This window comes from Periplaneta americana, chromosome 5 (genome assembly GCF_040183065.1).
Source record: "Periplaneta americana isolate PAMFEO1 chromosome 5, P.americana_PAMFEO1_priV1, whole genome shotgun sequence".
NCBI classification, from domain to species: Eukaryota; Metazoa; Arthropoda; class Insecta; order Blattodea; family Blattidae; genus Periplaneta; species Periplaneta americana.
The window spans coordinates 82899560-82913349 of NC_091121.1; the positions used below are offsets into that span (position 1 = coordinate 82899560).

General features: G+C 33.3%; 1 protein-coding gene and 1 long non-coding RNA gene across 2 annotated transcripts in view; one reads left to right on the top strand and one right to left on the bottom strand.

Annotated features, from left to right (window-relative positions):
* Positions 1 to 5029, bottom strand: part of LOC138699916 (uncharacterized) — a 36861-nt gene extending 31832 nt beyond the window's left edge. The window contains exon 1 of the long non-coding RNA XR_011332130.1: positions 4715 to 5029. This is a non-coding gene — a long non-coding RNA (uncharacterized lncRNA). The remainder of the gene's footprint in view (positions 1 to 4714) is intronic.
* A 3500-nt stretch (positions 5030 to 8529) lies between these two features.
* LOC138699917 (cancer/testis antigen family 47 member C1-like) lies at positions 8530 to 10572 on the top strand. The gene is made up of 2 exons (XM_069826113.1): positions 8530 to 8689; positions 9772 to 10572. The coding sequence occupies exons 1-2, from the start codon at positions 8576 to 8578 to the stop codon at positions 10429 to 10431; spliced, it is 774 nt and encodes a 257-aa protein (XP_069682214.1). The 5' UTR covers positions 8530 to 8575; the 3' UTR covers positions 10432 to 10572.
* Positions 10573 to 13790: the final 3218 nt, after the last annotated feature.

Here is a 13790-nt window from a genome sequence, read left to right on the forward strand (position 1 = left end):
GTTGGAACCGGTGTGGCTTAGTGGATAAAGCATCAGCACGTAGAGCTGAAAACCCGGGTTCAAATCCCAGTGCCGGAGAAATTTTTTCTCCGTTCCATTACTCTTTCATCGTAAGAAATATTGTGCTTGATTACAATCAGTACAAAGAAAACAGCAGAACTCTAAATTATCTAAGATCCACATTGGCCACGACTTCTATTTGTAACTGATCATCTTTCATTTATAAGTAAACAATTTTGGAAAAATATGTGTTGTTTGAATTTTTTGGGAATGCAAATGCAAATTACTTTGAGGAAAAGTGGCCAATTTAAGAATTTGGAACTTTAGTCTTGGGAAATTGCAGTTTGGGAAAAATATCTTTGGGAAAAAGACATTGAGAAAAATTGTCATTGGGAATTACAGATTGCAAAAAATGTACGGGAATCTTGACGATATATTGTTTGTATACATCTGAAGTCTCATTAGTGTATAATACTAGTCAGCGATGTATGCAATGGAGGAGGAAAAGAATTGGCCACTCTACTCCATTATCTCCTAGCTTAGTTGCCTCATGAGTAATGCCTTATTGGTGTCACGTATGTGGTTCCAATCAGTCTTCGGACTGTTGACTAAACATACTTAAACATACATTAAAAGTAGTAAGAACACATTTTTGTTAGGCCTATGTCATTAAATGTGACTCGCTTGTTTACATCATTTTCACGTCACAAAAGCGTCTCACTTTAGACTCTTTCCATGGATCTTCTTACGACAAAGTCACGTGTATTAAACTCATCACTACGACAGAAATAACGTCACGATTGTTTAATTAACATATCACGCTGGAAGATGACGTGACCACAAGGCGCTCTTCAATTGCTCGTATTTGAGAAAGAGGTGTTTTCTGTTCCCAATTGTTTTCCCTAAAATTAAACTAATAATAGTATCAAATATACCGTGCAAGTCAAACTACCAATATATCCCTATATTATGTCAGAATTTAGATTAATTCTATGGATAAACAAATTTCTGACTTGTTTACTTTGTATACGGATAACCTTGAACGTAAATATGAATGGTGATACTCTTTGTCTCTTGTGTAATTAGTAGGTTACATAAGAAACAACACGCAGCTTCTAGATCTAATTTTATTTCAACAGCGTTGTAGCTTATGTTAGGTGACTGTTTCTTACAAGTAAACAGCGAAGTTGGTGGTGGAAAGACGTGGATGTCGGTTCTCTCCAATTGCTTTGATTTCTTATGTAATTCTCACTATATTATTTTTATATATCCTTCAGTTTATCGTATTATCAATTACAATTAGCAGTGAAATATTAAAAGGTTAATTAAATGAAGTTTCACTGCAGTACTCTAATCATGAACATCACCATATCCTCTTCGTCATTACTGCCACCTTTCACTTGCGCACCTTTGCATTCTTCTCTTATATTTACCTATCGTATTCCATTTATCTCTCCATTTCATTCTCTTCACTCTATTTATTCCATTATAGTCTATCATGTTTGATGCATAGTAGATATATAAAAAGATAAATATAAATTTGAGAGCAGGACATATAAAGACATAGAAAAGAGCAGACCATAACATCAGTGCTAGGAAGTAAGTAGATCTCATAATCAGTAAGAATCTCAATAAAACTAAGATAATGAGCAATGTTGATAATAACATAACCATCGACTATGCTAAGGAATCGAACGCACGCACGCACGCGCACACACACACACACACACACCCCTCGGGCCAACTTGTATCTTTCCTGCTCCATTATTCTATCAGTCCTATTCTAGTTTGTCTGTCTGTCTACTAATCCATCCATCCATTCATCCACCCACCCACCCACCTATCTGCCTATCTATCTACCCATGTACCTATCCATCCATCTCTCTGCCTATCTATCTATCTATCTATCTATCTATCTATCTATCTATCTATCTATCTATCTATCTATCTATCTATCTATCTATCTATCTATCTATCTATCTATCTATCTATCTATCTATCTATCTATCTATCTATCTATCTATCTATCTATCTATCTATCTATCTATCTATCTATCTATCTATCTATCTATCTATCTATCTATCTATCTATCTATCTATCTATCTATCTATCTATCTATCTATCTATCTATCTATCTATCTATCTATCTATCTATCTATCTATCTATCTATCTATCTATCTATCTATCTATCTATCTATCTATCTATCTATCTATCTATCTATCTATCTATCTATCTATCTATCTATCTATCTATCTATCTATCTATCTATCTATCTATCTATCTATCTATCTATCTATCTATCTATCTATCTATCTATCTATCTATCTATCTATCTATCTATCTATCTATCTATCTATCTATCTATCTATCTATCTATCTATCTATCTATCTATCTATCTATCTATCTATCTATCTATCTATCTATCTATCTATCTATCTATCTATCTATCTATCTATCTATCTATCTATCTATCTATCTATCTATCTATCTATCTATCTATCTATCTATCTATCTATCTATCTATCTATCTATCTATCTATCTATCTATCTATCTATCTATCTATCTATCTATCTATCTATCTATCTATCTATCTATCTATCTATCTATCTATCTATCTATCTATCTATCTATCTATCTATCTATCTATCTATCTATCTATCTATCTATCTATCTATCTATCTATCTATCTATCTATCTATCTATCTATCTATCTATCTATCTATCTATCTATCTTTTTCTGTTGTTTACCTATTTATTTATTTATCTGTCTGTTTTTTTCTGCGTTGCCTGTCTGTATCTATATCTGTCTGTCTTTCTGTCTGTCCGTCCGTCTGCTTGTCTATCCATCTATTTATTTATTATATTCTCTCTTTACTCAATTCTGCAAAAACATTATCATTTTTCATTTTATTTTCTATATTCAACTACCTATGTAATTTCATCATTCTATTCCTTCAAATGACACAATTTACATTACATTCTACCTATATAGATAAACTAATCTGTTGGATACTATGCATGTACAGCTATTCATAACAATTTTAACCTATTGTACCTATAATATAGTATATTTCATTTCTTCTATTCCATTACCTCTCTTGAACACCCCACCCACTTAATTAATATCATGAATAACACTTATTGTTACTGCAGTTACTTTTAGTACCTGTGACTGTAAATAATATTTTAACTGGTAAAATTAACACAATTCAGTATTCAAACAAACATGTGAACTTAATGAATAAATGTGAATATCACTAGTGTTTCAATAATTATGTAGAAGAAATTTTGTTAAAATGATAAAGAACCACTATGTTATAATGAAGTTATAATATGATTATGTCTGTGGTTTGTTTATCTTTTTGTTTTAAAGTTTTTAATTGTATTTTTCTTATTGTTTAGTAGTTTTCTATTGTTTGGTTTGTTTAGTCACTAATCCATTAGCACTTCAACAGTTGGGGGTGTGGTGGTTTGGGGGGGTGAAGGGGGAACATCTTCTTTATGATGTTACGGCAATTGAGCTTGGAATGTATTCTACTTATGTGTCTGCTGCAGCTTATAAAGAGAGTCTGAGAACATTATTTTTCTGTAACTGCTGAACGATTTGTTGTACATACTGCCATAGACAAGTGCTTGGGACTAGGTTCTGAGTAGGAGCTCTAACAGAAAGTTTCCAACAAGGAAATGGCTTGGAGTAAGGACAAACTAAATAATCATTATACGGTCTTGAATTAACAAGGCTCAGTCTGACGAAGAGCTGTGTATTTTTTTTTCGATTGTTCAGTTTACTTTTCATACAGCTCTTTGTAGGGGTGAACTCATTACTGTATTCTGTCTCTATGATACCTTGTTATGACAAGGAGGGACGAGGAAAAGTAATTAAGTATTTTATGTCCAGTTAAATCTCATCTCCAGTAATAATTATTGAGTTGAACAGTTTATTCATCTCAGCGTTTGGGTTTATGTATAATACTATAACCATTGTCTTGCAACAAAATCTTAATGCAGCAATGAATGAATGAGAGAGTTGAGATTGTTGTTGGTGTTTGAGTTGTGTGGGATTGTGGGTCTACAAACAAAGGTAACAATACTGTATTTAACCAAACTTCTCTACTTCGTCCATCTTACTTGATGTAGAAAGGACCAAGTTTTTAATAACCACAGTATTAGTGTACTGTCTTTTAATCTGACTCATCAGAACATGCTTGATAGAATTGATTAATGTTGCTTGTGGGAACTATATGGTAAGTCATCTTGGACTGTAGTACTTTGTACAAGTTGATGTACCCTAATTTAACACTCCCCGAGCAAAGTTCCGGATCAGTAGGCAAATGCTCTTACCGACAGAGAGCTATACCGGTGGTTGTCTTCGTGCCATGTGTTAGGTTAGGTAGGAACGTAGAACAACAATAATAAAGTCACAGGAATTGTTACAGATATTCCAGATGTCTGTGAAACATAGCCTCGATATCTGTGACATATAGTCCCAAAGTCTGTGGTACGTAGCCCCTAAGTTATCCCAATGATTTCATGCATGCTACAAAATGGTGTACCCTAATTTAACATTCGCCGAGCAAAGTTCCGAATCAGTAGGCAAACGTTCTTACCAACAGAAAGTTATACCGGTGGTCTTCGTGCCATGTGATAGGTTAGGTAGGAACAAGTAGAACAACAATAATAAAGTCACAGGAATAAATCGCTTGTCCTACCTTATTGTTGGGCTGTGATCATTTTCGTATTGTAGTTGATCTTTTCTCAGATACCAGTGCATTAACAACACTCGGTGTAACTGTCAAACCGAAGCTTCCTTGTTCACCCACCGACAACATCGATTTACATGTACATCATACTGTTCATTTCAAGTTTACTTAAAACATTTTATCGCACATCATGTATATATACTGTATACTCACTTTTGCACTTTGTTTAACAAATGTAAATCTTGTTTTCGATTACTCTTCGTGTAATTCACTCATTCGGAACAAAACAAACTTTTATCGCCATTTTGATTCTTCTTACAGGTTGACCAACACAACATTACTGGCCAACATATTAAAGTAACATGAAATTTTCCTAGTGAAAGAAAATTTATTTCTCCTAAACATAAATATTGGTATCGCTGTTACCTATTCTATTTAATCGATGTTATTAGGGGGTTTATTTTTTAACAAAATAATCTGCCCTCAATAAGGATGACCATAAAGATCCATAATAAAAGCACTGCAGAATGATTAGAAAGACAAAAAAGATTAAATACAGGAATTAAGTAAAACGATCCAGAGAAATGCAAATTCAATAGAATTATTGGCCAAAATATAAATGGTAATGTAATATTTTGATTGAATCCGTAAGAATGTTCAATAAAACTTTTTTGAATTTAAAAATCGGAGACCGAGCGCTTTTAAAATATTCCATATGAATTTAGGAAGTATGCTACGTACACCAAATAAAAGACCAGAAACACTCCACTGACTAGTGGGAATGTTATGTATTTCTCATTTAGGTACGGGATGCAGGACTCATAAAAGGATCTCTTCTCCTCATCAACGTGCTGCGCCTGCAGGGCATCCCTCTCAAAACGGATTATGGGATCAAGAACTATTCCCTTAGATTGAGTCCTGTGGATGGCTACAACATCTGCACTTCTGAATAATTTCAAGGGAAAAATTGTTCCGGAGCCCTTGAAATTATTCAAATCTGCTTCACAGGGAGCTTTATCTGAAAGACTAGATTTGCATCTGCACTTCTGTTCGAATCTAAGGATGAAACGCAGTTAGATACTTTCCTTATTTATGTTCCTTCATCCTCTTTCAAAAGGTTACTACAATTTTATCTATACTCATTCATTCTATTTTACCTTATTTAATTGAATTTATCGACATACTTAATCTCATACCTTTATCTATCCCATCTTTATCTATATCCTATTCTCTTGAATTCATTAATTTTTTATTATATTTCATTCTATTTATCGACATAATTTATTTTCTTTTATCTAGCTACTCTCTTGTGCAAATTGTATATTCTTATAATTAATTGAATATATTTAAACTTTTTTCTTTCAGCTAGTCTCGTGTTAATTATAGTTTATTCTATTCAATTTTGTATATCGATATATTTATTACTCGACTAAGGTAAGTGGAGCCGCGGGCGTAATGTGACCTGTCGCAATGCGGTATTGCGAACGCAGGAGCAATAGCGCCACCGCTCCGAGCTGCAGGACTCCACTGGCCTTGGTCGAGTAATAATAGTCTATCACTTACTTCAGTTGTCTACTGTTTTAAATTATTATACCCATAGTCCTATGCGTATTTGTTTAACTAAAACGTTCTATCTGTCCCTTTGATTATATTTTATTTAGACTTTTCTATGTGCTAATTTTATTCTGTTTTTGTTTCATTCCATTATATTATCCATTTATCTTTCAAGCTTAGTTTATGTTAGTTGTTCACTGCACTTCTTATCTCCCTACTGATTACATTATTTATATTTTATTTTATTCTATGTAGCCTATCTACTTTCACCTAACCATTCGACTATAAATCTATTTCATGTTTTATCTACTCACCCACTACTCTAGTAACGCGAGAACTACACGACTCTAGGATTCCTCCTGACAAAAATAAAAATCATCTCATAAACTACAGAGAATTGCTAAATGTTTCGGAACAATTCTTATCAGGTATTGTGGGTTTTTACTGCGTCGAAAATTCGACTCAATCTTCGCGTGCAGCAAAATAAAAAAGTTATTCTTTTATTTATTAAAATCATTGTTTAATTGCATGGTACGAACATGTTCAACTTGTGATAAACGAAAAAAGCCTAAACATTAATTCTGAGCTGTATCCCACAGGATAAAGAATGAAGGAAAACGAACAACAGGACTGGAAAACAGATTCCACCAAACAGCCAAAGACCGCTGCCTATACTGCGATCCATAATGTTGACAGGCGAAGAAGGGACAAGGAATTGCTAATAAACCAATGGCAGAGGTCACATTCCAGGCTTGTCTTGATGTTGGACGGATTTCAGGACATTTTCCCGATTCCATTTTTTCCAAATACCCATTCTTCCGAAAGACTCCCTCCCGAATGATTTTGTCCGAAATCAAATTTCCCGAAAAAAAAAATGAAAAGAATGTTATTGCTATTTTTATATAAAAGAGGACATCTACAACGAGAAATTATATCCAATGTGTCTCATTGTGTCAACGATATTGGATTAACTTGTTAGATCTTTTCGTCTCACCCTCGTTATACGAGTAATAACTATCTTCAAATTTTCACATTCCAGTAGCAATGTTAAAACACGTGAAGGAACTTCGTGTAATTTATTTCTCAAAATTTGTCAAGGATTTAATTCAGAATTTTCGTCTGCCATACGTTTCAGGTTTGCTTTTACAATTTCAGCATCAGTCTCTTCTCCATTGGGTGCGTGAAACAGTCCACATCGCCTTCAATAACTCTTACTCTTGTACCATAGCTTACTGTAACGGTTCTCGCATTGCACTTCCTCTGACACAGTTTGTTACAAACCTAGCGAGTTTTTCCTTCTGTCCCTTTCCTACTTTTATAACAAATGTAACCATTTAATAATAACTTAGAGCTGGTTTTCAGTAGGTTATAATCTAGATTCATTGACCATTTCAACTTTTAGTACTGTGTCACGTTTACTTCAAGATTTTGAAATATTAATTTTGTTAAATGCGTAGCAACGTTAAGATATTATTTATTTATTATCCTACTATAGAAATTTAAATACTTATTTTTTAATAAATAATACAAAGTAGATTCGGAATAACCGATTCGGAAAAATATCCATTCAGAAAACTAGATTCGGGATAACCGAATCGGAAAAATGTTAATTCTGCGGATTTACGGTCCTGAAAAATGGATTCGACAATTTGGTCGGGAACGTGTTGGTTGGTCTGTAGCGTTCTACCTCCGTCCAAATTCAAGATAAGCCTGGTATTTGACCTCTGCCACTGGTTGATGAACAATTATCCTTCTCCTTTTCCCTGCCTGCAATGCTTACGACGCCTGTCAGACAATGAAATACAATATAGAAAACAGTACGTTTGGGTGTTTAGAGATTTCGAGAAATTTCCTGAGTGAACCGTAATAACAACTTCGGGATCTACATGATGATTCTTACAGGTAGTACAGATAAATAAATATTTTTCAGTGCAAATGTTCACACCTCCAACTCATTTCCGACGTCAACTTGTTTATGTTCTTAGCACAGGAAGCCGAGTATAGCCGAACTAAATATGTACATCGAATGTACTCGTAGCTTGGATCTTACGTTAAGGCCATTTCAGAGGCACAAGTGGATTGACAATATGCTGAGGGAAAAACGCAATATTTAAATTAATTAAGATAAATGGGAAACATCAACAACTTTTGCAACATCTTGTGACAATATTTGGATATTTTTGAGCAACATTATTCCAGATATATGCTTCCGTAGTAATTATCACCTGTGCTTGTCAGGCAATTGCGTTCAGTGATTGCAACATACGTCATATGAGTTAAGGTGCTAATGCAGAATGATTGCACTAATTTGTGGTGATGTCGTATAAATATGAGACTGAGCCATTGCAGGGCATCAGAGCTTCTTCGCATACAGACTCAACCAGTCACAGAGAACAAGCTAGCTACTACTACAGCATGGCCCGATACTCGGTGAGTACTTTGCGGAGCAAGAATCCGTAGAGACTTTGTTTTTCTGAACCGACGCTGCCTCGCACAAATGCGGACTACACGAGAGGTACTGAGTGGTTTCTATAGCTACTAGGTGCGCAGATCTTGCTTCTCCCAGTTATAGAAATCTCTCATGTAGTCCGGATTTGTGCAGGGCGGGCGTTGCAAATTTCATTTTTTTAACTTCACTTTAAATGAGAAAGTTGTGTTCGATACTTACACTTCCCCATGTTAAAATTTTTCATATCACTTAAGAAAATTGAACTGTTTCAGCTCACTAAGAGAAACATAAATGTAATTTATGAGATCTATTAACTGCTGCTCTACTATTGAAATAATCCAATTTGTAATGAGAATATTAGAACCAATACTACACAACAGATATAACGCAGCACTTAACTCTAAAACTGTTCACTTAACTTCAGGTATTCATCTTATACGTTGAACATATATTTTCTGTGACAAAATACTTATAATCTATTAATTTATATAATATAAATACATAATTCAAAGTGATGAGGAGTAACTTGAGCAATATTATGCTATTTTTCTGGTTTTTATTCAGGAGGAAGTACACATAATAGCAAAATTATTACCAATTATTGTTCAATAAACTGCTTTACTCTTTACTATCGCTACAATTCTTCTACACCAATATTGTTCTTGTCTTAAATTCTCTTTTTTAGTCTCTTTTGTGAAATAACTCGCTACAGTTTTATTCATGTTAGACTTTATGTTAGGGTTGAAAATAAATATACACTGTTTGCTGGTGTTATAGTCGTATATCTACCATTCGTCAAGAATAAATATGAAATATCTTAATTAGCTTTTTTGTACTCGAAATATTAGCTCCCCCTATAATCTACGTATTCTTTATGAACTTGGAATTGACTAGGACTGACATACTCAGTCTTAGATGAAATGTTTACTTTAAATATTTTATTTAAAAAGTTTCTAAATTGGTCATCAATTTTTAATTCATTTCACATAAGTGTAACTTAGTAGGTAAATCATGTTGCTGCTTGCAATACAATTACTTATGTTTCGTTTCATCTTGCTTACAGATCGCAGTTGTTGCAGCCTTAACAATGGCTTCTTTGGCATGTGCCCTTCCACTGGATATTATCGAGACACCACAACGAGAGAAGATGGGAATTTTCGTTGAAGTTTTGAAACTTCCACAAGATATGGAGGCCCTCAATCCAAACAGGCAACCACGTTCAGTAACAACCGATCCATCACTGAATATGGAAAGCACAGACGAATCTTCCAACGAAATACCAGACAAACCATCTGGGAAACCAGCCACAACAGAGAACACACTAGAAGAATCTTCCAGTGAAGTGCCAGAAGAAACATCTTCTGAAGAACCATCCACAACCGAGGAAGCCCCAGAAGAAGAAGAATTGGTGTTCCTGATACGAATTCTCAAGCTCCGAGGTGATGACGATGTGGTATATGCTGTCAGGAAAGTACCATCAAGTGAGGATCCAGCCACGACAATGGAAGCTGCTCAACAGGAAGTCGTCAAACGACAAATTGCACAGTACGACGAGAAAGTTTATGACGAAAAAGTAGAGGAAGATCAGGACGAAAAGATGGCAGTGGCTGAGACGATTATCTTCAGGCCACTCTTCAGCTACAGGCATGACAGCGCTGCTCGTCGAAGGTCCTCCAGAGACGTATCTAGGTCCATTCCCACGTACGATTATGATTATGACTAAGGGACAGTAATATACTTTGAGTTGTTTTCATGATCATGCCTTTTATAATACATTAATTTTTTATAATTATTTATTTTTATATTTTCACTTGTTTTGTATGAATATATTCAGTAATAAAGTTTTATTTTTGTATATAATGTATTCAAAGCATTTTTCATATTTCGGCATCGTACTGAACAGTAAAAATATTATATCTGTTTCCGCCTTACATTTTCTGCCGCATTGATGTATGACTTTTAATTCTCTCTCCTTTGCTCCCTATTTAAAACTGGTTATCCATTTATACATATAGGCTATCCTAAAGATATCACTTTCTTTGCACTGTGTTAAAATGCATTTGAAATACGTTAAGATAATTTATTGTATCTTCATTCCCAACAATCGCAACTCTACCTCGTATTATGCAAATTTTTATGCTTCCTAAAAACCTTAATTCCTTTGCCTTTATTACATTCAATTATTTTCCTATTATTGTCCAGGTCCCGCTTCTATTCACGATTTTATAGAAGCTAAACTGTGATGCTTCCTTATTTTAATTGAAACTTCTGAATCTATGTACACTTTAACGTGTATGAACGAATTGTTCAACTTGCGTTGATGCATAATAAGCAGTCTTTCAGATGAAATGATTTTAGTAACATTTTAAATCACTGCTTTATTTTATCAATGTTAGCAAGATATTGCGCTGTTAAAATTCTATCTGAAACTTGTTTACACTTGCATCTCCAACAAATATGGTTTATTGGTGCCTGGAAATGGAATAAACAGGATTAACCAACATATTAGGAAGGAATACTTAATTAACTTGGCACTGAAAACAAGAAAGAAGGCAGCTTCACACCAAGACGACGAATACATGGTCAATGATACAAAGCTTCAAGGCAAAACAACTGGCGTATCCAAACATGTGCATAAACAGTACCATAACGAGTAATAATATTCGTACGTCGAAAGTACTTCAACATTTCATATTTCTTGCAATTAAACATTTTAGATTCAGTACAAGATATAGTTACATAAAACAGTAATCTATAAACATTAATTCAATTACATTTTTCGACAAATATAAGAGGGAAATAATGCTTAGGGAACCTGCATTCAGGATTAACATTGAATAACTTTAAATATTAGATTTTGCATTAAAACAACTTTATCTTGGCATTAAAATCACATAGGTATGATTGACGCAGACATTTGTAATGTCATTGATTCAGTTTTACGTTGTTTATACTTAAGTATTTATTCAGCTTTAGTCTTTCTTCGTCTGGATACATTATTATTTGATTAGGAATTATTTTATGAATTTAAATACATCAACGGGCGTGTATACGTCACCAAACATCGTAAGATGGAGGAATTATTTAATCTTCACATTTTCTTTCCCTATAAAATGTCATATATTCACGGCGACTCTTTCCTGTAGACATGTTGAGTTGTGTGTGACGTCATACTCTGTCCGTTGTAAAGTTACTGCGTCATGCTTTCAGCGTAGCTTTTGCGTAATGGCAAACAAAAATGACCCTAAATACTCGGACTAAACCGTACGAGATGGATCAAAATGTTTTGCATTTGTGATAAGGTCGCATTATTAATGCATTACGCTCACAATGAGTCAAGATCCATCTTTTACGGTTTAGCCGTACCAAGCGATTGAAAGTCTGTAAAATTTTGAATAGAATTAAGTGATTTTGGATTAGTATTTAAACAATGTACGTAAAATATTATTCTGGAAATAAAATAAGCATCATTTTAGACAGATAAGTCTTCAGTCCTTCATCTAAATCATATTTCTATAAGAACGCCAAAAATATTAAGTTAATAGCATCCAAAGCAGAGTCGCGTCAGTATTACGCAAAAATATACCCCTTTCAGCTAACCCTCGAATAATAACGTCATTCAACTTTAACACAAATTACTGATTTTAGTGAAATTTTATGTAAAACTTCCATCTATAAATATTTTTTGATAATTTACGGTATAAACTAGAATTACTTCACCTCTTTGATTTCAAAAAAGGTAATATGTAACAGAACATTAAGCAAAATAATAATAATAATAATAATAATAATAATAATAATAATAATAATAATAATAATAATAATAATGTATATAACTTATATATATATATAAAATATGTGTGTTTACTTGATTTCAGGTACATATAGAGTACATACTACAGTACGGAGTCATAATAGGAAGCTTCACGTACAATGTAACAATAATTTTAATTCTTTTATCTGAAATCATACGTATTGGTTATGAACTGAAAGGCATTTCAGACATGTAGTTCGCGTTAAACTTAAGCGCTAAAATAAATTTCTTGAAATGAATAACACGTACCTCTTCTAAGTAAATTTTGAAGAATACAATACAACTAGTACCTCAGTAAGAATTGTGTTTTCGTCATTATCTGTAATACGTATTGAATACATTATTGCTTGTGTACTCTTTTCAGAAATCATAGAAATGTATAAAAGAAGTACTTCACAAATTTTCATTCATATAAATAACCTTATATTAATTTTTATTAATTATATATATATATATATATATATTTCTTATTAATATATTTTATTCTTTTTTACATGATGAAATACACAAATATTTGCAGTAACTGTAACATAAGTTATAGCCTACGTCATAGTTAAGAGGACATACGTCCTTCCTGACGTCATTTTCTTGTTAAATGTAGTGTTAGCTTATCTCATTACTCTAAAAACGTACGTACGTGTACTTGAAAGATGCCTGACGTAAAACTCCCGTTAAGAAGAGTCATGTAGTGACATTGATCATGAGAGTGAAATAGAAAACTTTACGTAAGCTCGTCCGCTGAGTGACTATTTTAAACGTTTTGAATAAACTTTGTTCAAGACAAGTAAACGTTTTTCTTTTCACTTAAATCCAAAGGAAGGATATTTTATTTTAAGACGAGATATACCCATGTGCTTGTCCCCTATCACGTGCCTTTCTCAAATGTTGTATTGGGCAAAGTCTTCTAACGGTATACGAGAACGATAGATTTGAGGACACTGCAATGGATTGAAAACATGTTAAGTAACTTTAAACCAATGACGTGTACCATATTGTCAACAACAAAGGAATACTTTCATGGTTTATCAATAGTAAAGTTATATCTATAGTGCGTTCCGAAGTTCAGTCCTTACTGAAAAAGAAAGAGATAAAACTGTGGAAAGTAAAATACAGAGTTAGAAGGAAAACTGAAGTGAGCAAATATTTCTAAGGAAAGAAAATTCAGATTTAATATTATTCCAGATCTGGATGTATAAAAATACCATTTCAATTATTAGAATATTATTGTGTAGAATTAATAACCATATCAGAAGACATAGTTTATGCAC